Source organism: Macaca fascicularis, chromosome 3, assembly GCF_037993035.2.
Source record: "Macaca fascicularis isolate 582-1 chromosome 3, T2T-MFA8v1.1".
NCBI lineage: Eukaryota > Metazoa > Chordata > Mammalia > Primates > Cercopithecidae > Macaca > Macaca fascicularis.
The window spans coordinates 51286538-51310160 of NC_088377.1; the positions used below are offsets into that span (position 1 = coordinate 51286538).

General features: G+C 52.0%; 1 protein-coding gene across 1 annotated transcript; it reads right to left on the minus strand.

Annotated features, from left to right (window-relative positions):
* Positions 1-3778: 3778 nt before the first annotated feature.
* ZP3 (zona pellucida glycoprotein 3) lies at positions 3779-21255 on the minus strand. The gene is made up of 8 exons (XM_015447204.3): positions 20930-21255; positions 16335-16453; positions 13557-13660; positions 12986-13163; positions 12476-12593; positions 5490-5581; positions 5220-5356; positions 3779-4008 (listed from the first exon to the last, which is right to left on the minus strand). The coding sequence occupies exons 1-8, from the start codon at positions 21239-21241 to the stop codon at positions 3794-3796; spliced, it is 1275 nt and encodes a 424-aa protein (XP_015302690.1). The 5' UTR covers positions 21242-21255; the 3' UTR covers positions 3779-3793.
* Between the last annotated feature and the right edge of the window lie 2368 nt (positions 21256-23623).

Consider the following 23623-nt stretch of genomic DNA (forward strand, 5'->3'; position numbering starts at 1 on the left):
TGAGACCCCATCTCAAAAAATAAACCCACACCCAAAGTGTTGGTTTACAGAGGTTTTCCAGTGCAATAGTAAGTTTCTGGAAACTTTAGGGAAAGAGGAGGACTAAGCAATGGAGTCAAGAGAATCCTTAGTGGTTTTCCACAACCTTTCATTTCTAGTCTAGTTCCCCTAGGAGGCAGGTAGGCCACGCCCTCTGACATTGCTGCTGGAGGCCGTGGCTCCTGGCAAAGGCCCAGGGAAACTATCCTGCTGAGGCCCATCTGGAGCTGGCGGGGAGCTGACACTCAGGGTCACATCTTAGTCATAACTCCTCCCCTCCCCTGACACAGCCACTTCCTCTTTCTGCTGAGGACAGAAGTTGAATGAAGGACAAGCTCTCAGAATGTTGCAACCCCAAAGAACTTGAGTACGAGGAAGAGACGTGTGTTTATTGCGGGAACCATTCCCTGGTGTGTCCTGGCTCATAGAACAGCTCCAACAACACGTGCTCGGATGCCAAGGGTGCCATGAAGACCAATCCTTGCTATAATCCTGATGGAAAGAACTTCCCTGTCTGAACAGAGGGTGGTGGTAAGTAAACGGATTGTCAGGGGTAGAAGCGCCCAGCGGACTCCAAGCCTGGAGCGTTTTGCCGGAGACCTCTTGCGTGAACCATGATTCCACCAAGGGCTCAACTCATTCCCCCAAGCAGTCATGTTATCCCCGTATACAGATGAAGCCACCTGCCAAGCTAGAAGTGGCAGGAAGAGGCCAGGTGTGGTTTGTGGCTGCTTGGGCAGTTGAGGCAGGAGGAACGCTTGAGCCCAGAAGTTGGAGTCCAGCCTGAGCAACATAGCAAGACCCCATTTCAAAAAAAGAAAAGAGTGGCAGTTAGGACTAGGACCTGGGGATATGGCTTCAAGGATGTTTCCGAGCCTCCAGGCCACATTCTCTGCCTTTCCAGTTGATCATCTCGACAGGGAAAGCCTACCGGCACATGCGTGCCCAGATGGGCCAGCATCTCCCTTATCCAGCCCATGAGGCCTCCCTCTCCAGGCCAGGCCCCACTCTTTACTAGGCATTGAGGCCTTCCATGCCCTCAGGGTACAGATTCTCCCCCTTTCTCTCCCCTCCCCCCTTTTTGAGATAGTCACATTGCAACACCCAGACTGGAGTGCAGTGGCATGATCTTGGCTCACTGCAACCTCTGCCTCCTGGATTCAAGTGATTCTCCTGCCTCAGCCTCCCCAGTGGCTGAGACTACAGGCACTCACCACACACCCTGCTAATTTTTATATTTTTAGTAGAGACAGGTTTTGCTATGTTGGCCAGGCTGGTCTTGAACTTCTGGCCTCAAGTGATCCACCTGCCTCGGCCTCCTAAAATGCTGAGATTACAGGTGTGAGCCACCACACCCACTTCCCCATGGTTGAGGATTTGCTTCTGGATCACCACCTCCAGGAAGCCCACCTCCCCAACCCCTAGGCAATTTTATTTTTTGAGAGGGTCTTGCTCTGTCACTCTGGCTAGAGTACAGCAGGAGGCAGCAAGGCTGGGACCTGGGCAGTGAGCACAGCTCACTGCAGCCTCGAATTCCTGGGCTCAAGTAATCCTCCAGCCTCAGCTTCCCAAGCAGTTGGGACTACAGGCATGTACCACTGTGCTCGGCTAATTTTTGTATTTTGTAGAGATGGGGTCTCGCCATGTTGCTCAGGCTGGTCTTGAACTCCTAGGCTCAAGCCATCCTCCCACTTTGGTCTCCCAAAGTGCTGGCCCAAATTACAGGCCTGAGCCACCATATCTGACCTTTTTTGAACCCCAGCCTGCTACTCCCCTACAGACAGATCACACCACAACCTGCTCACCTGCAACAATCCCTTTGTGTCGCAAGTCCCTGGCTCAGGGACTTAACCTTAACCACTCAAATCACCTGGGGATTTTTTTTTTTTTTTTGAGATGGAGTCTTGTTCTGTTGCTCAGGCTGGAGTGCAGTGGCACGATCTCGGCTCCCTAAAACCTCTGCCTCTCTCAGGTTCAAGCAATTCTCCTGCTTCAGCCTCCCAATTAGCTGGGATTGCAGGCACCCACCATCATTCCCAGTTAATTTTTTGTGTTTTTAGTAGAGACGAGGTTTTACCATGTTGGCCAGGCTGGTCTTGAACTCCTGACCTCAGGTGATCCACCTTCCTGAGCCTCGCAAAGTGCTGGGATTACAGGTGTGAGCCACCACGCCCACCCCACCCGGGGATTTAAGATGCAGATTTCTGGGTCTGGGATGGGGCTTATAAGTGATATGGTTCCAACAAATGCTCAGGTGAGGTCAACGTTCACAGACCACACTTAGAGTATCAAAGGCCTTCCTGCTCTCAGTAGGTCCAAAGCTACCCAAACATTGCTCTGAATGCACTATAGACATGTCTATACCCAAGTCAACATGCTGGAGCCCCTTGCCCTCAGCCAGACAGCAGGCTAGAGATAAGCACCATGCCAGTTGCATCTGAGCATCTTTCAGCTTTCAGTTTATGCCTAATCCTGCTCAGTAGGTGCCACCCCATGTGGCCCACAAGGACTGGCAGGCTCATAGCAAGTAGCCGGCCAGGCTGGGATGCCACAGTGAAAGTGAACTTCCCCGAGTGAGAATGGCTTGAGTTTGGGGCAAGGCTGGAGCCAGCTACTGTGGGAGGCTTCTCATCCCTCAGGGGTACCATAAACACCTTCCCCAAAGAAGGTGGCACAAGCTCCCTGGGTACCCCTCTTGGGGCACCATTCCCTTACTAAGTACTCCTAGGGACTATGGCCAATACCTGGGTGGAGGGAAGCAGCCTGTTTAGGGAAAGCGACAAAGGTGGGGGGAGGTTGAGAAGCAGCTCCCCTCAGTGACAGTGAGGCCTCACATCTATAATCCCAGGGCTTTTGGAGGCCAAGGGGAGAGGATCACAGGAGGCCAGGAGTTCGAGGCCAGCTTGAACCAGTTCCTACCAAAAATACAATAAGCTGGGCATAGTGGTTCATGCCTGTAGTCCCAGCAACTCAGGAGGCTCAGGCAGGAGGATTACTGGAGACCAGGAGTTCCAGGTTGCAGTGAGCTATGATTCTACTACTGCACTCCAGCCTGGGCAACAGAGCCAGACCCTTCCCTCTCAAGAGGGACAAATCAAAAGAAACCCAAAATCAAAGCAGTTTCTCAGCCTTCCTGAGGCCTCCTACCCCCAAAGCAAAAGTGCCTACCTCAGAGCCACCTCAGGACCACTAGCTCATGACATGGGGCTGCCTCCTGGAATGGCTTAGGGTGCCAGTCCCCCTTGCTACAGCATTGACAAATTCATACCAACATGCCCCGAGAATAGCTTCAAGCCCAACGTGACAGCTAAGACCAGGCAGAAGCAGAGCTCCCATCACTGCCCTACCGGGAGGGCCCAATCATGACTGGCCTTCTGGCCTCTAGCGTCTGAACAGAGCTGGCTGCCTGCTTGCCTTGGAGAAAGGGGCCTGGAAGCTCCCCCCTCCCGTCTCCCATGTCTAGAGTCAAATCCATGGGGGCCAGAGATACAAGATTCTTTGCTAATCTAGAAGTAAGGTGGGCCCAGCCAGACTGACCTTCATCTAAGTTTCCATGTTGGTTCCCATGGAGGTGATAGATCATAGTTGTCCGCAAGGACATGAACCCTACCCTGTTTACACTAGCGGCACAGTAGTGCTTGCTGGACTGTGCTATGTGAGTGCACGGGGCTGGTGGTATAGTCTTCCCCACCCGACACAGTCAGTACTAATTCTGATCTTCTATCACACCACAACCAGATACTGCTTTCTTCTTTTATTGGGAAACAGACACAGGGCGGGAGGCAGTGCGCCACCTCCTGGTGAAAATCAGGATAACAGCAGTCAGAGTCAGAGATGCCACCACCGCCAGGCCTATGCCCAGCAGCAGCACGGAGGTGTCAGCCGGCAAGGCCCACTGTTCTACTTCATAGTCAGCACTCCTGTCCAGGAAGATCAGTGGCCCCACGGTGATATCTGCTTCTTCTGTCACTGTAGAAGGAGAACAAACACCCGGAGGTCATCTTAGTCCCTAACCAGGAATCAGGTTGGAGGTTTATTCTGCCTCAGTGGGCTGAACTAATATGTTGTCTTTTTTGTGTGTGTTAACAAAGTTCATAGACAAAAAAAGACAGCTTTCTCGGCTAGGTGTGATGGCTCATGCCTGTAATCCCAGCACTTTGGGAGGCTGAGGCAGGCAGATCACCTGACGTCAGATGTTTGAGACCAGCCTGGCCAACATGGCAAGATCCCCATCTCTACTAAAAATAAAGTTAGCTGGGCATGGTGGCACATGCCTGTAGTCTCAGTTACTTGGGAGGCTGAGGCAGACTAGCTTGAACCCGGGAGGCAGAGGTTTCAGTGAGCAGAGATCATGCCACAGTACTCCAGCCTGGGCAATAGAGCGAGACTCCATCGTGAGGGGCAGGGCAGGGGGAAGGAACGTTCTCTCATACAGAGAAAGTAGGTCACCCACAAGAGGGATTTCCCTAGTATATCAGGTCTTTTTTGTAGAGACAGGGTCTTGCTATGTTGCCCAGGCTGGTCAAGAACTCCCAGGCTCAAGTGATTTCTCCAGCCTCAGCCTCCCCAAGTGCTGGGATTGTAGGCATGACCCAGCATTCTGGCCAGATTATTATTTTTTGAGACAGAGTTTTGTTCTTGTTGCCCAGGCTGGAGTACAATGGCACAATCTCGGCTCACCTCAACCTCCACCTCCCAGGCTCAAGCAATTCTCCTGCCTCAGCCTCCCAAGTAGCTGGGATTACAGGCATGCACCACTACGCCCGGCTAATTTTGTATTTTTAGTAGAGATGGGGTTTCTCCATGTTAGTCAGGCTGGTCTCGAACTTCTGACCTCAGGTGACCTGTCTGCCTTGGCCCCTCAAAGTGCTGGAATTACAGGCGTGAACCACTGTGCCCAGCCAGATTATCTTAACAGCTGCTATTTTCCCCTACATGCCTAATGATGTCTCAGTAGAAGCCTAGGATGACAGCAGAGCTACCCTGGCTGCCACTGAGGTGGCGGGCTGACAGCCCTTCCTGCTTAGCCCCAGGATTTGTGTTAGGGAAAGTAGCTGCAGGCCTAGGAGCAAACAGCTTTAATGAAGGACAAGGGAAAAGACCATCACCCTGAAATGACAGCAGATACCCTCAACTGAGTAGGGGATGATGAACAGCCTCTTGGCCGTCCTGTGACATACCATGCCTGCGGTTACGAGAAGCAGACCTGGACCACTGGCTCACGACATGGGGCTGCCTCCTGGAATGGCTTGGAGTGCCACAGTCACCCTTGCTACAGCATTGACAGATGTCAGCTGGGCCTTCCACTGGGAACCAGCTGAGTTGAAAGACAAGCAGCTTAGATTTTTGTTGCCTGCAGGAAGCAGTTTGCTGATAATACATTGGGGGAAATAGACAAGGCGTCGCCGATTCAGTTTCTACCCCAGTCATGGGGCACCTGGCCTCCTCACCTGTTGGAAGACTTGCTGAAGGAACAGGCTTTGTTGAGTTCGTCTGGTTCCTGCTCAGCTGGGATGGCCTTCAGGTGGCAGGTGATGTATATCTGCAAAAGGAATAACAGCTATTTCCAGGCTGAGTTCCAAGCTGTGCCTGGGAGTTTAACATGCCAGTTCTCATATAACCCTTAACCCTTTAAAGAGGGAGAAGGGGCCGGGCACAATGACACACATACCTATACTCCCAGCACTTTGGAAGGCCGAGGCAGGTGGATCACCTGAGGTCAGGAGTTCGAGACCAATCTGGCCAACATGGTGAAACCCCATCTCTACTAAAAATACAAAGTTAGCCGGGCGTGGTCGTGGGTACCTGTAGTCCCAGCTACTTGGGAGGCTGAGGCAGGAGAATCTCTGGAACGTGGGAGGCAGAAGTTTCAGTGAGCCGAGATCATGCCACTGCACTCCAGCCTGGCTGGCAGAGTAAGACTCTGTCTCATAAAATAAAGAGGGGGAAGGAAGAGCCTCATCTCTAAGATGGTCTAAAGGTTCACTTACCCAATGTTAGAGCAAGCAGCAACTAATTTTAGACTGAAATCCACCATTTATCATTCCCCGAATCTTTTCCAAACTTACCCAATCATTGAGCGTGCTTGACCCTGGGCTTCTGAGACAGGGTCTGTCACCCAGGCAGGAGTACAGTAGCATGATCATGACTCACTATAGCCTTGACCTCCTGGGCTCAAGGATCCTCCCACCTCAGCCTCATGAGCAGTTGGAATTATGAGTACACGCCACCACACCTGGCTAATTTTGGATTTTTTGCAGAGATGAGGTTTTGCCATGTTGCCTAAGATGACCTCAAACTCCTGGGCTCAAGTGATCTGCCCACCTCAGCCTCCCAAAATACTGGGATTACAGGTATGAGCTACTAGTACCCAGCCAATCCTCAGCTTAACTCAGCATTGCTAAACCCCTGCACCCACCCCCAGGTGACTGAGGTGGGTGGTGGACACCTTACTAGCGAACAGCTTAGCTGGGCTCCCGACACTGCCACCTGCCACCTGACTAGTTGACAAGCTACTTTTCTTCAGGGATGTAGTCACTGTATTGCCAGCTACGGCAAGGCCAAGGTGTTTGTGACCCGAGGTCCTTGGGCACATAGAAGCCTTTCAGACCTGCTATGGAGTTTCCATTTCAGACCTAACAGGTTTTGAGACAGAGTCTCACTCTGTCACCCAGGCTGGAGTACAATGGTGCAATCTCAGCTCACTGCAACCTCCACCTCCCAGGTTCAAGGGATCCTCCTGCCTCAGCCTCCCGGGTAGCTGAGACTGTACACGCACACCACCATGCCTGGCTTTTTTTTTTTTTTTTTTTTTTTTGCATTTTCTTGAACTCCTGACTTCATGGTCCACTCGCCTCAGCCTCCCAAAGTGCTGGGATTACAGGTGTGAGCCACTGCGCCTGGCCAGACTTAAGAGTTTGATGGCTCACTCCTTGGGCAAGCTTCTCCGGGCTTTTCTTCCTCGCACACACCTCTGCTATTAGTCAAGCCTAGGTCAGCCTCCTTTTACCTGTAAGGGATATGATGACCAGAAGACTCACCAGGGTGACACCCTGACAGTCCTAGCCTCTGGGACATGTTTACCCACATTTTTAGACAAGTATGAGGGAATGAACCCAATCTGAGCTCCTGCTGGGAGCTGAACGACCCCCTACCCAGGGAATAGTCAACTGCCCTGTAAGCCACCCCCTTTTTTTTTTTTTTTTTTTGAGATGGAGTCTCACTCTGTAGCCCAGGCTAGAGTACAGTGGTGCAATCTCAGCTCACTGCAGCCTCTACTGCCTGGATTCAAGCGATTCTCTTGCCTCAGCCTCCCAAGCAGATGGAATTACAGGCACCCACCACCACGCCAGGCTAGTTTTTGTATTTGTAGAAGAGATGGGGTTTCACCATATTAGACAGGCTGGTGTTGAACTCCTGGCCTCAAGTGATCCACCTGCCCCGGCCTCACAAAGTACTAGAATTATAGGCATGAGCCACCGTACTTGGCCAAGCCTTCTCATCTTCGGCTGACATTCCATCCTGCCACTGGGGTTAGGGGCCATTTTGACAGAGCCAGGGCTCAGTCTAGCCTTGGCCCGTCCCCAGGTCAGTTTCCCTTCATATTCCAGGCAGGGCTGAAATTCCTCCCTGCTCAACCTCAGGCAAAGCATGGCAATTCTGCCACCTTCTAGCAGAAGCCCCAGAGCCACAAGCCTCAGTCACCACCTAGTGGCCAACCATACCAGCAGGGAAACTTGAAACCATGTAAATTCAGACTTTTAGAAACAAGCCAGTTTAGCAGTTCTCCGGCTGCCCATCTTAGCCACCTGCCTCGCAAGTAAGAAGCTTCCAAAGCCCTGTAGTCTGTTCCAGAAAGGAAATGTACTTTCATCCTTAGCTTCTTCCTAGTATGTTTTTCTGGTGCTAACTGGAGTCTAAGATCCCAGGGTAGTACCCCTATAGCGGCCTTTTAGAAGCAGGGTCTAGGCTGGGCATGGTGGCTCACACCTATAATCCCAGCACTTTGGGAGGCCACGGTGGGTGGATCACCTGAGGTCAGGAGTTTGAGACCAGCCTGGCCAACATGGTAAAACCCCATCTCTACTAAAAATATATATATATACACAAAAATTAGCTGGGCATGGTGGCGGGTACCTATAGTCCCAGCTACTTGGGAGGCTGGGGCAGGAGAATTGAACCCGGGAGATGGGAAGTTGCAGTGAGCTGAGATCGCGCCATTACACTCTAGCCTGGGCAGCAAGAGTGAAATTCTACCTCAAAAAAAAAAAAAAAAAAAAAAAAAAAAAAAAAAAAAGTTGGGTGTGGTGGCTCATGCCTATAATCCCAGCCCTTGGGGCAGCTGAGGCAGGTGGATCACCTGAGGTCAGGAGTTTAAGACCAGCCTGACCAACATGGCGAAACCCCATCTCTACTAAAAATACAAAAATTAGTCAGGCGTGGTGGTAGGCACCTGTAATTCCAACTACTAGGGAGGCTGAGGCAGGAGAATCACTTGAATTGGGAAGTAGAGGTTGCAGTGAACCGAGATTACGCCATTGCACTCCAGCCTGGGTGACAGAGCAAGACTGTTTAAAAAAAAAAAAAAGCACAGGGTCTTGCTCTGTTGAGGGCAATGGCACCATCATAGCTCACTGCAGCCTTAAACGCATGAACTCTGATCCTCCCACCTCCGCCTCCCAAGGTGCTGGGATTACAGATGTGAACCACCGTACCCAGCTACCCTATGGCTCTGAAATAGGGTTGCTCCTTTGCACCATGGGACATAGTCTACTGAGGCATCATCAATCCTACCTTTGAAGGGGAACCCTCCAAGGGCTCAGACTATCTTCCATTAAACAGCACTGTTCTCTGGTCTTAGTCACCCCTCAATCCCGAGATTGAGAAACCACCTCAGTCTGTACCCACGCTGACCGCTACCACCTGGATAAAACCTTCTCCCCAATCTTCCTCCCAAATGGGCCACATCTGAAGTCAATCTTGACTTCCTCCCACAACCAGGATCCTCTCCCCTAAGGAGCTATTGGTCACTGATCCGAGGACCAGGACTCTTAGTAAATCTGCCCTCCTGTATCCCCAACCCCACTGAAGCAGGGCCTACCACCGAGAGCTTCAGGCCATCTCATCAGTATTAGATGCTTTTCCCTTTTGCTACCCTAGTGACCCGTGTTGATCTTTCTCTTCCCACAAGGCAGCTGCTGGAAGAGGTAAAGTGGCATCGATGTGATCTTTGATGAATTTCTACTTCGTCCCTTAATGCCACCCTGACATATGAGCCTCTGCTTCAGAGGTCTGCAAGCCTGGCTGTGTATTAGAGTCACCTGGGAGCTTAAGTGGCTTTTGATGCATTTCCAAGTAGAATAAGGTAGATTAGTAGATGGAGGATAATAGTAAAATGCTAGTAGGCTGGGTGCAGTGGCTCACACCTGTAATCCCAGCACTTTGGGAGGCCGAGGCGGGTGGATTATTTGAGATTGGGAGTTCAAGACCAACCTGGCCAATATGGTGAAACCGTCTCTACTAAAAATACAAAAGTTAGGTACGCAGTAGTGGCACAGGCCTATAATCTCAGCTACTTGGGAGGCTAAGGCAGGAGAATCACTTGAGCCTGGGAGGCGGAGGTTGCGGTGAGCCAAGATTATGCCACTGTACTCCAGCCTGGGTGACAGAGTGAGACCCTCAAAAAAAAAAAAAAAAAAAAAAAAGCTGGGCGCAGTGGCTCACGCCTGTAATCCCAGCACTTCAGGAGGCTGAGGTGGGTGGATAATGAGGTCAGGAGTTTGAGACCAGCCTGGCCAAGATGGTGAAACCCCATCTCTACTAAAAAATACAAGGATTAGCCGAGCATGGTGGCAGGCACCTATAATCCCAGCTACTTGGGAGGCTGAGGCAGGAGAATTGCTTGCACCTGGAGGCAGAGGTTGCAGTGAGCAAAGACCATAACATTGCATTCCAGCTTGGGCGACAGAGTGAGACTGTCTCAAAAAAAAAAAAAAAAAAAAAAAACCACACACACACGCACACAAAAACACACACAAAAACAAAAATGCTAGTGGTAGAACCTAGATGGTGTACACATTGAAGTTGGTAGTTTTACAGCAAACACCCATGAAGATTTTGGTAATAGAATGTTACAAAAATGTGACACCAGGCCCTACCCCGATAGTGAAGGTATGAGACTCTCTCTACAATCAGTATTTTTACAGCCTCTCCAGATGATTAGTATAGAGCCAGCATTGGAAACCCCTGCTTTAATCACTTCCTAACCACCTATTCTAAGCTTACAGCCCCGCCTGTCATCTCAGTGAGCTTGTTTAAAAGCTACTTGAGGCTGGGCATGGTGACTCACGCCTGTAATCTCAGCACTTTGGGAGGCCAAGGTGGGTGGATCACGAGGTCAGGAGCTCAAGACCAGCCTGGCCAACGTGGTGAAACCCCATCCCTATTAAAAATATAAAAATTAGCTGGGCATGATGGCGGGCACCTATAGTTCTCAGCTACTTGGGAGGCTGAGGCAGGAGAATTGCTTGAACCTAGGAGGTGGAGGTTGCAGTGAGCTGAGACCGTGCCATTACATTCCAGCCTAAACTGTAGAGCGAGACTCCAACTAAAAAATAAATAAAAGCTACTTGAAGCTGGGCACAGTGGCTCATGCCTGTAATTCCAGCACTTTGGGAGACCAAGACAGGTGGATCACCTGAGGTCGGGAGTTTGGGACCAGCCTGGACAACATGGTGAAATCTTGTCTCTATTAAAAATACAAAAATATTAGCTGGGCACGGTGGCGGGTACCTGTACTCTCCACTACTTGCAAAACTGAGGCAGGAGAATCACTTGAACCCCGGAGGCAGTGAGCTGAGATGGCACCACTATACTCAAGCCTGGGCATGACAGAACAAGACTCCATCTCAAAAAAATAAAAGCTACCTGAGGGCTGGGTACAGTGGCTTATGCCTGTAATCCCAGCACTTTGGGAAGCTGAGGGAGGAGGACTGTTTGAGGCCAGGAACTCAAGACCAGCCTCATCAATAGAGCTACATCCCGTCTCCACAAGATAACTTAGTTGGACACAGTAGCATGTGGCTGTAGCTCATCCTAGCTACTCAGGAGGCTGAGGTGAGAGGATGGCTTGAGCCCAGGAGGTCGAGGTTGCCCTGAACTGCAGACTAGGCATAGGAAGCCTCTTTCCGCAGAGGGCAAAAGACCCATGATTTGATTTTTACTTCTAACCACCTACCATTACTTCCTGGCTAGATGTCGGTCCTTGAGCCTGTACTTCCTACCACATCCCTCCCCACCTCAGCCATCAGAGGCAGTTCCCATCTTTATTCCTTCCTTCTCCTTCCCTCTTAGTGTCAATTGGAACTTTCTAGTTTAGGTTCTCAAGGAGAGGCCCCAGACCGGCAGAACCAACACTTAAGAATGCAGATTCTATTTATTTATTTATTTAGAGATGGAGTCTCGCTCTGTTGCCCAGGCTGCAGTGCAGTGGCACAATCTCAGCTCACTGCAAGCTCTGCCTCCCGGGTTCACACCATTCTCCTGCCTCAGCCTCCCAAGTAGCTGGGACTACAGGCGCCCACCACCATGCCCGGCTAATTTTTTTTTATTTTTAGCAGAGATGGGGTTTCACCGTGTTAGCCAGGATGGTCTCGATCTCCTGACCTCGTGATCCGCCCGACTCGGCCTCCCAAAGTGCTGGGATTACAGGTGTGAACAGCCGTGCCTGGCCAAGAATGCAGATTCTAGGCCTCACTCAACCACCTGAAACAAACCCTGGGTTGGGGCCCAGTCTCAGTTTCAACGAGCTCTCCAGGTGAGGATGATGCCTTCAGAATCGGCCTAGCCTAGATCAAGTTCAAGAGGCCACCCTGCCTAGTAAGTTCACACTGGCCTTCTTTGAACCTGGAGAAAGCCTCCAGGAAAACTAACGCCTTTTTTTTTTTTTTTTTTTTTTTTTGAGACAGTCTCACTGTTACTCAGGCTCGAGGTTCAGTGGCACAATCTCTGGTCACTGCAACCTCCACCTCCCAGGTTTAAGCTATTCTCCTGCCTCAGCCTCCCAGGTAGCTAGGATTACAGGTACCCACCACCACGCCCAGCTAATTTTTTTGTATTTTTAGTAGAGTCCGGGTTTCACTGTGTTGGCCAGGCTGGTCTTGAACTCCTGACCTCAAGTGATCCACCCCCTCTCGGCCTCCCAAAGTATTGGGATTACAGGCATGAGCCACTGTGCCTGGCCTTTACCTCTTAAGGCTTCATATTGTTCATTCTTATACTTGAAAGCCTCACTAAAGCTCATGGCTTTACGTGTAAGTTTCAGTTACTGGACAGAGCTCTAAGTCATTTGCTTAAGGGTAGAGCTGGTGAGCAACCCCACTCAGTAGGATATGAAGGTTGCAAGTTCAGCCTTCTTCCAGGCTGTTAAAGCTCTTACCATGTTTCTGGAGTCATTAGCAAAGTGGAAGACATCCACTGTGAACTGGAGTGTATCTGGCCCGGGTCGAGGAACTTTGAACGCAGAAGAGGCATCAGTGAGACCATCGACAAGACAGCTTGGAAGAGAACAGAATGGTGTTAAAACCAGACAGGTGGGCCAGGCACGGTGACTCACGCGCATAATCCCAGCACTTTGGGAGGCTAAGGTGGGCGGATCACTTGAGGTCAGGAGTTCAAGACCAGCCTGGCCAACATGGTGAAACCCTGTCTCTACTAAAAACACAAAGATTAGCCGGGTGTGGTGATGGGCACTTGTAATTCCCAGCTACTTGGGGAGGCTGAGGCAGGAGAATCACTTAAACCCAGGAGGCAGAGGTTGCAGTGGGCAGAGATCAAGCCTCTGTATTACAGCCTAGGCTACAGAGTGAGACTGTCTCAAAAAGCCAAACAGGTGGCTCTAGGGTCATCTTGCTAGGAAGGTTCTCTAGGCAGGGAGTCCAGTGCTCACCCATGGAAGTCCACGATGGTGTGATAAGGGGAGGCATTCTGGTCTGGTGTTGGTGTGGCCACGCAGTGGTCCACAAACAACCGCAGTGGCACGTGGCTGCCAGTGTGGATTTCTGCCTGGAGGTGGGCTGCATCTCCCAGGTGGAAGGTAGGGGACCTCTTCTCAGCGTTCCAGTTCTCTGAAAGACACAGCCAGCTGGGCATGGTTGGCTCACGCCTGTAATCCCAGCACCTTGGGAGGCTGAGGCAGGTGGATTACCTGAGGTCAGGAGTTCGAGACCATCCTGGCCAAAGTGGCAAAACCCCATCTCTACTAAAAATAGTCAAGTTAGCTGGGTGTGGCATCACAAGCCTGTAATCCCAGCTACTCAGGAGGCTGAGGCAGGAGAATCTTTGAACCCCAGGAGGTGGAGACTGCAGTGAGCTAAGATAGCACCATCGCACTCTAGCCTGGAGGTCAGAGCAAGACTCTGTCTCAAAAACAACAACAAAAAAAACAAAGACACAGCCAAGGGCAGGGGTTTGAGATGGCCCAGGGCTTTACACAGCTGTCCCACCCAGCCTTCTCTTACCCTCCATCAGACGCAGAGAGAAAGTCAGCTTCTCCTCCGAGAATACCGTGGTCCTGAAGGGCAACCAGGTGGGCAGGATGGCCTGGCTGCTCACATTGCCCTGCCTGAGAGAAGAACGGCAGCTGTGCACACCAGCCTCAGGTCACACTCACCTGGGCCCCCACTGATGGGGAATATCTCACTGCTACCCCACTACAGGATCACCAGCTATGGCCCAGCCAGGTAGCTGGTGCAAGATGGCTGAACAGACACCTTGAGCCTGAGGCTGCCCCCAGACCCTCCTGAACTTCTGCACCTGTGAGTGGCCCAGCCCTCCTAACTGATGCTATGATGCTATCTGGGCTGCTGAAGACAGACAAAGCCGAAACTAGGAGTTTGGTTTCTAGAATGAGATCTGCTCCTTCTTGAGCCCTGGACCTGAGTGCAGTAGCTCGAGCCTGTAATCCCAGTACTCTGGGAGGTGGAGACAGGAGGATTGCTTGAGGCTAGGAGTTTGAGAGCAGCCTGGACAACATAGCGAGACTCTCTATAAAAAAAAGAAAAGATAGCTAGGCACAGTAGTGTATACCTGTAGTCCCAGCTACTCTGGAGGCTGAGATGGGAGGACTGCATGAGCCCAGGAGGTCAAGGCTGCAGTGAACTATGATGGCACCCACTGCACTCCAGCCTGGGTGGCAGATTAAGACTTTAAAAAACAAAAAACCAAAAAGCCACCACACATACTTTAGCCCTAGAGGTTCAGGTTTGGGGTCTGATAGCAGGCCCTGCACAGTACTCCACAGGATGCTTGAGAGGGGAATCAGTTAAGGCCATCCTTTAGAGATCAAAGATAGGCCCGTAGGGTCTTGAGATGCTACGGAGAACCTGAACCCGCACCAGTGACTGGGAAGTCCATGGAAGCAGGTCTGGGTATCTGCAGATACCTCTGCTGACCCCACAGGATCTGCTGGGAGAAGCTATTCCAAGCAACGGATGCATCTATTGATAACTAGACTCAGGTATCTGGAGCCAGGTTAAAGCATCCCAGCCTACAGCCAGCCTCTCTAGTACTGCCTGCAGCCAATGGATCAGGTGAGCCGCCATCCTCAGAGGCCAGGCCCAGACAAAGCTACTCTGAAGTCAGAGACTTCCATGGTCACAGGAGGGCTTCAGTCCCTCCCGCAGGCTGGGCGGCCTGCCCTTGATTCTTCCATCTCCACTACCCACATAGACACCAAGCTCCTCCAGTTGCTCTTAGCTCCTCCGAGTCAGCCTCTACAGCCCCTGCAACCATGGGTCAGGCCTCATCGAATTCGGTTTTCCAGCCTCCCGTCTGGTTCTCACTGGTTCCCGCTTGTCTTCTGCACCAGCCACCAGGTGACCCTGGGTGGAGATTCAGTCCTCACCCATTCCAGGAGAGGCACCTGTGGTGAGGCTGGTGAGCCCATCTATCTGGCTCCCTCATTTCCCTAGTCCCTGGGCTCCAGCCCCTAGGCTACATGTCACCTACTAGGGGCACACTGCCCTCCCATGGGGTATGTGGCCACATGGCTCTGTCCAGGCTATCTCAGCCTCAAGGTCCCACTCCAGGATCCTGTTCTAGGATAACCCCTACCATGACTCCTCCCAGGGGCATGGCTCATCCCTCATGTCCTGACTGGTATCAGCTCCCTACCCACTTCACACTAGCATTTTCTTTTTGAGATGGAGTCTTGCTCTGTTGCCCAGGCTGGAGTACAATGGTGCCATCTCAGCTCACTGCAACCTCCGCCTCCTGGGTTCAAACGATTCTCCTGCCTTAGCCTCCTGAGTAGCTGGGATTACAGGCACGCACTACCACACTCAGCCAATTTTTTTGTATTTTTAGTAGAGATGGGTTTCACCATATTGGCCAGGCTGGTCTCGAACTCCTGACCTCGTGAACTGCTCACCTTGGTCTCCCAAAGGGCTGGTATTACAGGCCTGAGCCACCGCACCCAGCAGCAGCATCTTATACCCACTCCCACACTGGTTCAACGGCAGGGACAAAGTACCCTGCACCCCATGCTGAGGCCAGCACAGGACCCAGCGTGGTCCTTGGGAGCCACAGTTTCTCTTCCCACTTCAGAACCTGAGTTCACAAGCACGTGCTTGATGCCAGGGCCCCGAGGACCACAGAAGAGTAGGCCACCACCGCCCAGGTCAGATTCTAGAACCCAGCCTAGCACTATTATTTTTTTGAGATGGAATATCGCTTTGTTGCCCAGGATGGAGTACAGTGGTGCAATCTCGGCTCACTGCAGCCTCTGCCTCCTGGGGTCAAGCAGTTCTCCTGCCTCAGCCTCCAGAGTAGCTGGGATTACAGGTACCCGGCTAATTTCTGTTTTAAGTAGAGATGGGGTTTCACCATGTTGGCCAGATTAGTCTTGAACTCCTGACCTCAAGTGATCCACCTGTGTCAGCCTCCCAAAGTGCTGGGATTACAGGCGTGAGCCACTGCACCTGGCCCTAGCCTAGCGCTATTGGAAGGCCATTTCTGAACCCTTAAGGAGGGCCCAGGCTGGCATAGTACCATCCCTGGGGCTGGGCAGCTCTGCAGCTTGCACTAAGCTGCAGTCAGGCTCCTGATGCTCTTCTGGGACTAGAACTAGACTCAGCAAGACCCCCAATCCCGCCCAGGGCAGTAACCACAGCTGCAAATGCTTCCATAGATAATTCTAATAGCCATGCTGCAAGCTGCCGCCAATAGCCAGCCCACTTGCCTGCAGCCACACCCAAGGTGCTTTTGCACCAGGGGCCATGAGTCAGTCCCACACTGACCTGGGGTAGCGGCACTCAATGGGAATCTCTGCACGGTTAGTCCTCACGATGGACAGGTTTCCCACAGGGCGGGGGTTGTGGAGCAGGAAGGTGCTGTACACCAGGGCATCGTCAGTCACCTGGAGGAAAGGTGAGAGGTTAACGCTACTGGCATCACCTGCCTGGGTGTACCCAAGTCATACATAAGTACACAGGAAGGGCAGCAGGGAGGGCAGCCCACAGGGGGACAGAGAGACCACAGGGTCAAGGCCAGGTGCAGTGACTCACACCTGTAACCCCAGCACTTTGGGAGGCCAAGGATTGCTTGAGGCCAGGAGTTCGAAACTGGCCTGGGCAACATAGCAAGACCCCATCTCCAAAAAAGAACACAAGCTCTGCCACTGATCAGTAAAGAGGCAGGACAGGTACTGTCTTTGTACCTCAGAATCTACTTCTGACACATTGACACCACCTCAGGCAGCCTGGATCAACCACATGGCAGATACCATGCAGCAGCCAAGCAATCGAAGCATCAGGATACATGTTTCCCTTCTGATACTCCCCCTCCACACCCCCCAGTACATACAGTTTCCTCTTTCAGGAGAGGCCCAGGGCTAAGATAGCCCCCAGGAAGGAGCCAGGAAGTACCCAGCTGTTAACACTTATCAGCTTCTGGCCGGGTGCTATGGCTCACACCTGTAATCCCAGCACTTTGGGAGGCTGAGGCGGGGAGATCACCTGAGGTCAGGAGTTCAAGACCAGCCTGACCAACATGGTGAAACCCCATCTTGACTAAAAATACAAAATTAACTGGGCATGATGGCACATGCCGGTGATCCCAGCTACTCGGGAGGCTGAGGCAGAAGAATCGCTTGAACTCGGAAGGCAGAGGTTGCAGTGAGCCGGGATTGTGCCATTGCACTCCAGCCTGGGCAACAAGAGCAAAATTTTCTCAAAACAAAAAACAAACATCAGCTTCTAACCTATTCAAGCCCATTTCACATAAGATGGGGGAGATTGGTTCAGAGGTTGCCTGAGGCAGGAAGCGCACAGGTGAGTGCTATTGGGTAAATTTGCATCGTCCAATAGGGCTGCAGAAGGCAGGGCCTGCCTGGGAGATAGTTTTACAGCAAACACCTATGTTTGAAGATGTTGCTAGAATATTAGAAAAATGTGACACCAGGCCCTACCCCACTAGAATGAAGGTATGAGATTCTCTTTGAGAATCAGTATTTTTACAACCTTTCCAGGTGATTAGCATAGAGCCAGCATTGGAAACCCCTCCTTTAGTCACTTCCTAACCACCTTTTTTTTTTTTTTGAGATGGAGTCTTGCTCTGTCAGCCAGGCTGGAGTGCAGTGGCATGAACTCAGCTCACTGCAACCTCCGTCTCCCAGGTTCAAGCAATTCTCCTGCTATAACCTCTGAGTAGCTGGAATTACAGGCACGTGCCACCATGCCCAGTTTAAAATAAAAAAAAAAAGATACAGGGTTTCACCATGTTAGCCAGGCTGGTCTCGAACTCCTGGTCTCAGGTGATCCACCCGCCTCAGCCTTCCCAAGTGCTGAGATTACAGGTGTGAGCCACCATGACCAACCCCTAGCCACCTATTCTAAGCTCACTATCCCCACCTCTCATCTCGGAGCTTGTTTAAAAACTACTTGAGGGCTGGGTGCAGTGGCTCAAGCCTGTAATCCCAGCACTTTGGGAGGGATGAGGATTGCTTGAGGCCAGGAAGTCAAGACCAGCCTAGGCAATAGAGCTAGACCCCATCTCTACAAAAAGATAACTTGGCTGGGCAGTGGCATATGCCCGTAGTCCGTCCCAGCTATTCAGGAGGCTGAGGCGGGAGGATGGCTTGAGCCTAGGAGGTCAAGGTTGCCCAAGAGCCCAGGTGGCTGCCTGGCCCTGACCCAACTAACTCGATCTTCAGGGAACAGTCCTAGACCTTATTAGCAGATGCCCCAGCACAGACAGAACCAGCACAGTTCGTGGAGCCCCTTATTCACAAGTTATTACCATTTCAGGGCAGGAGGGCATTCAATTAAGCACTGAGCCCCACAGAACTGCACAGGCTGTATACCTGGGAAGCTGGTCTTGGCTGTAATTTTTTTTTTTTTTTGAGATGGAGTCTCGCTCTGTTGCCCAGGCTGGAGTGCAGTGGCACGATCTTAGCTCACTGTAACCTCCGCCTCCCAGGTTCAAGCATTTCTCTGCCTCAGCCTTCTGAGTAGCTGGGATTACAGGTGCTCGCCCCTAACTTTTTTGTATTTTTAGTTGAGATGGGGTTTCACCATCTTGACCAGGCTGGTCTTGAACTCCTGACCTCGTGATCCGCCCACCTCAGCCTCCCAAAGTGCTGGGATTACAGGCGTCAGCTGCAGGTGATTCTTACCGGGCAGAACTGGGAAACACCACATCAGAGGAAGGAATTTGCAGGCTTTGCTCCTCATTGCAGTCACCTGAGATCCTTAATACCCACAGCTGGTCCCACACCCTATTTTAGCAGCCTGGACATCAGGATTTTTAGAAGCTCCACAGGTGGGTTTTATTTAAAAAAAAAAAAAAAAAAGAGGGTCTTGCTCTGCCTCCCAGGCTGGGATGCAGTGGCACAATCGTAGCTCACTGCAACCTCCAAATCATGGGCTTAAGCAATCCTCCCGCTTCAGCCTCCCAAGTAGCTGAGACTACAGACAGGCACCACCACACCCTGTTAGTTTGTGTGTGTGTGTGGTTTTTTTTTTTTTTTTGGTAGAGAAGCGGGTCTCATTATGTTGCCCAGGGTGGCCTTAAACCCCTGGGCTCAAGCGATCCTCCCATCTCAGTCTCCCAAGGTGCTGGGATTATAGGCACCATTGCACCCCAGCCTGGGCAATAAAAGCAAAACCGTCTCAAAAAACAAACAGCTGGGCGCGGTGGCTCACGTCTGTAATCCCAGCACTTTGGGAGGCTGAGGCAAGTGGATCACGAGGTCAGGAGATCGAGACCATCCTGGCTAACATGGTGAAACTCCATCTGTACTAAAAATACAAAAAAATAGCCGGACATGGTGGTGGGCACCTGTAGTCCCAGCTACTCGGGAGGCTGAGGCAGGAGAATGGCGTGAACCCAGGAGGCGGAGCTTGCAGTGAGCCGAGATTGTGCCACTGCACTCCAGCCTGGGCGACAGAGCGAGACTCCGTCTTTAAAAAAAAAAAAAAAAAACACACCCACACACACAAACAAATACCACTTATCAGCTTCTAACCTATTCAAGCCCATTTCACAGAAGGTAGGGGAGCCAGGCGCCTGGCTCCCCAAGTAAATCTAAGACCTGTTTGTGAGCCTCTAAACTAGAATAATTCCTCAACTCCTGAAGCTCTCTCTGGCCTCCCTCCCCAGGAAAACAAGGGCCCCCGAGTCCTCAAAGAGAGCCCAGGAGACCACACTTAAGACCAGAGCTCTGGCTGGAGGACTCCAGGGGCTGGACGTGCCCCCAACCGAGGCAAGCTATTGAAAAGGAGGAGCCAGGTTCCCCTGAGGCGGGAGAGGACAGGCCCTCCATGGGGCAACAGGAACTTGGTCCAGATCAGGGTTCAGCTGGGGAGCTAGCTGCCCTGCCGTAAGGCCTCTCCTTGCAGCCTCTTTCCCCACCGGCCAGGGGAAGGGAGGTCTGGCCTGGATTTCTTGGTCTTTTCCTGCATGTACCTCGGGTTAAGCCCTCCCCCCTTGAAGCTGCCCCCAGGGACCCACTGGAGCTTTATAAGGTCTTCAACACCAAGGTTATGATGCCCCCGCCCCCACACCACTTATCTACGTGGGATTTTATTTTTTGAGCCAGAGTCTCGCTCTGTTGCCCAGCCTGGAGTGCAGTGGCACAATCTCAGCTCACTGCAACCTCTGCCTCCTAGGTTTGAGTGATTCACCTGCCTCAGCCTTCCGAGTAGCTGGGATTACAGGCACGCACCACCGTGCCTGGCTAATTTTTGTATTAGTAGAGACGGGGTTTCACCATGTTGGCCAGGCTGGTCTCAAACTCCTCAGCCTCCCAAAGTGCTGGGATTACAGGAGTGAGCCACCATACCAGGCCCCAGTTAGTTTCTTTGAAAGCTTTTAAGAGACAGGGGTCTACACTATGTTGCCCAGGCTGGCCTCAAACTCCTGGCCTCAAGTGATCCGCCAGCCTTGGCCTCCCATAGTGCTGGGATTACAGGCATAAGCCACTGCACCTGGCCCACTTGGTGCTTTTAAGATAATACTTTGGGTCTCTTCAGAATGAGTTTCTAATGCTCCAAGCGTTAGAAACAGCCCCTTAGGCTACTCACAGGGCTGCCCTATCACGCATGCCTGTGTGTCACAAACCCACCTGAGTCAGAGTGGCGTGGCTTGGGCCAGCCCGAAGTGCACTGCCACCTCTGGCTCCACCCCACCTACCCAGTGTTGGCAATCAGAGGCAGGAGCTGCCCTAGGCGCCGGTGCCCTCAGCGCCCAGCTTCAGGCCTCAACTGGGCCACCTCCCCACCTACAAATGAGAGGGATCCACCCAACCCCACCTCTCACTGCCTGTGGCCAGACTCCCCATCCCCGGCTGCCTCGAACATCCTCCCACCAAAGCCGGGGCCGCCAGCCTCTCTACCTGCATGCTGCTGCCACACTCGTGGAGTCCAACCTCAAACCTGACCACATCCTCGGTGTCCATGGAGACCAGAGGCTCACAGGCCTCCGGGCCCAAGGTGAGGTCAGCAGCCCTGATGAGCTTCCCAGTGCCAAAAAGGTCTTTGCTGACCGTGACCAGCAGGGTGGCCTCCCGACACTCCACCAGTACGGGCTGTACGGACGTCTCAGCACGACTGGCTCCACCCTGCAAGAGCCAGAAGGGTTGGGGGTAGCACAGCTCGGTACTACCCCAGAGCAGAAGGCAGATAAAGAGCCTATAGCTCAGCTCCATGGCGCCTGCAGAGCAGTGGGCAGCCACCACTGGCCGTCTTATACCCGTGGGATGCTGGCTGCTGCCACCTGGGCTCTCAGCTGCCTCCCTTCCCTAGCCAGGTGGGCCCTTGTTGCATAAAGCGGTTCCCATCCAGCAGCATCAGTAACACCTGGGAGCTTGTTAGAACTGCAAACCCTCAGCCCTCACCCCAGCCTGACCACAGTAGAATTTGGCTTTTAGCTTGGAAATCCCCCACATGTATTCACGTCAAAGTTTTTTTTTGCTGTTTGTGTGTGTGTGTGTGTATGCGTGTGGTTTTTTTGTTTTTGTTGTATTGTGTTTTGTTTTGAGACAGAGTCTCGCTCTGTTGCCCAGGCTGGTGTGCAGTGGTGCGATCTTGTTTCACCGCATCCTCCACCTCCCAGCCAGCTCCAAGTGATTCTCCTGCCTCAGCCTCCCGAATAGCTGGGATTGCAGGCAGGCATGCACCACGCCCGGCTAATTTTAGTATTTTTGGTAGAGACAGGGTTTCACTATGTTGGGCAGGCTGGTCTCGAAGTCCTGACCTCAGGTGATGCTCCTGCCTCGGCCTCCCAAAGTGCTGGGATGGCAAGTGTGAGCCACCGGGCCTGCCCTGCCCACTGGAAAGTTTTATTATTTTTTTTGTTTTGTTTTGTTTTGTTTTGGGGGAGGGGGGACGGAGTCTCGCTCTGTCACCCAGACTGGAGTGCAGAGGCGCAATCTCAGCTCACTGCAAGCCTCCTGGGTTCACGCCATTCTCCTGCCTCAGCCTCCCGAGTAGCTGGGACTACAGGCGCCCGCCACCACGCCCGGCTAATTTTTTGTATTTTTAGTAGTGACGGGGTTTCACCGTGTTAGCCAGGGTGGTCTCGATCTCCTGACCTCGTGATCTTCCCGCCTCGGCCTCCCAAAGTGCTGGGATTACAGGAAAGTTTTTAGCTTGGAAATCCTCACGTGTATTCATGTTAAAGTTTACAGAGTGTGCTGGCTGCCTGGTGCGTCACAATGTATCACAGCTTCCCTTCAATCCCCTGCTGGCCCTGCCCTTAATAAGCTCACAGTCCGACAAGGGAGCTGTCCCAGGTCTGTGTGGGACACAGGAGAAAGCCCTTGACTGAAGGGTCAGGGGGATTAGATCCGAGACATAAGGAGCTCATTCCAAGTGTGAGAAAAAGGAGGCAGTATCAATTAGGAGACAGGAGGAATTTCATGGGTCTCTGCCTTATTTTATGGGAGGCCGGGGGGGTAGGTCAGTTCAGGCAGAGGCAGCTGTGTGAAGGGAGGTGGAGAAGGGGCCCTGGGTTCTTCATTCCTGGGTGAATCCCCGGGAGTTCATACTGAGACAGAGCAGAAGCGGGACCTGACTTCAGCTCACCCCAACCAGGGCATTCTTTTTTTTGAGACAGTCTCGCTCTGTTGCCCAGGCTGGAGTGCAGTGGTGCAATCTCAACTCATTGCAGCCTCTGCCTCCCAGGTTCAAGCAATTCTTGTGCCTTACTCTCCCGAGTAGCTGGGATTACAGGCTTGTTCTACCACGCCCAGCTCCTCACCACAAGGGATCCGCCCGCCTCAGTCTCCCAAAGTGCTGGTATTACAGGCGTGGCCCACCACGCACCTGGCCCAACCACGGCATTCTTTCCTGCATTCCCAGTCATCACCAGACCCATACCATGACCTCACCAACGTCATCATGTGGAAACATGCCTTTTACTTAAGAGAGTCCCAGGAACTGACCTGAAGAGATCCAAATATCAAACCAAGGTTGTGGAGTGTCCCACCTCGGGAAGCAATGCTGAACTGATTGACAGCCTTGTTGCCACCCGCCAGACCACAAGGTGGCCCATTACTCAAGATAACCATGGCAACCAGATAATGCCAACCTGCATACCCTCACGTACTTTGCCCAGCCCAGCCTGCATGCCCTACCCCTGATGTCAATTCCCACGCTTTGCCTAATAAAAAGCCTTACTGGCTCTTTTCGGAGAGTCAGATAGAAAAATCTCAATCTCTCTCCCTCTCTCTCCCCCTCTCTCTCATGCTGCCTCCTTTATGTCTGTGCATAAGCTCCAATGAAGGCTTGTTTAGGAAAACTCATTTAGCCTCCTGTCAATTCCTTCCTTCCTTTCTTTTCTTTTCTTTTCCTTTTCTCTTTCTTTCTTTCTTTCTTTCTTTCTTTCTTTCTTTCTTTCTCTCTCTCTCTTTCTTTCTATTTCTTTCTTTCTCTTTCTCTTTCTTTCCTTCTTTCTTTTCTCTCTCTTTCTTTCTCTCTCTCTTTCTCTCTTTCTTTCTTGACAGAGTCTCACTCTGTCACCCAGGCTGGAGTACAGTGGTGCTATCTCGGCTCACTGCAACCTCTGCCTCCCGGGTTCAAGTGATTCT

What these genes read in the sequence shown, in the direction of transcription:
- ZP3 (XM_015447204.3), bottom strand. Translation starts at nt 21,241, where the DNA reads ATGGAGCTGAGCTATAGGCTCTTTATCTGCCTTCTGCTCTGGGGTAGT. An exon ending in ACCATCGTGGACTTCCATGG is followed by an intron (nt 12,594 to 12,985) that starts GTGAGCACTGGA and finishes TTCTCTTCCAAG; the next exon opens with CTGTCTTGTCGATGGTCTCA. An exon ending in TTCAGCAAGTCTTCCAACAG is followed by an intron (nt 5,357 to 5,489) that starts GTGAGGAGGCCA and finishes CTTTCAACTCAG; the next exon opens with CTGGTTCCCAGTGGAAGGCC.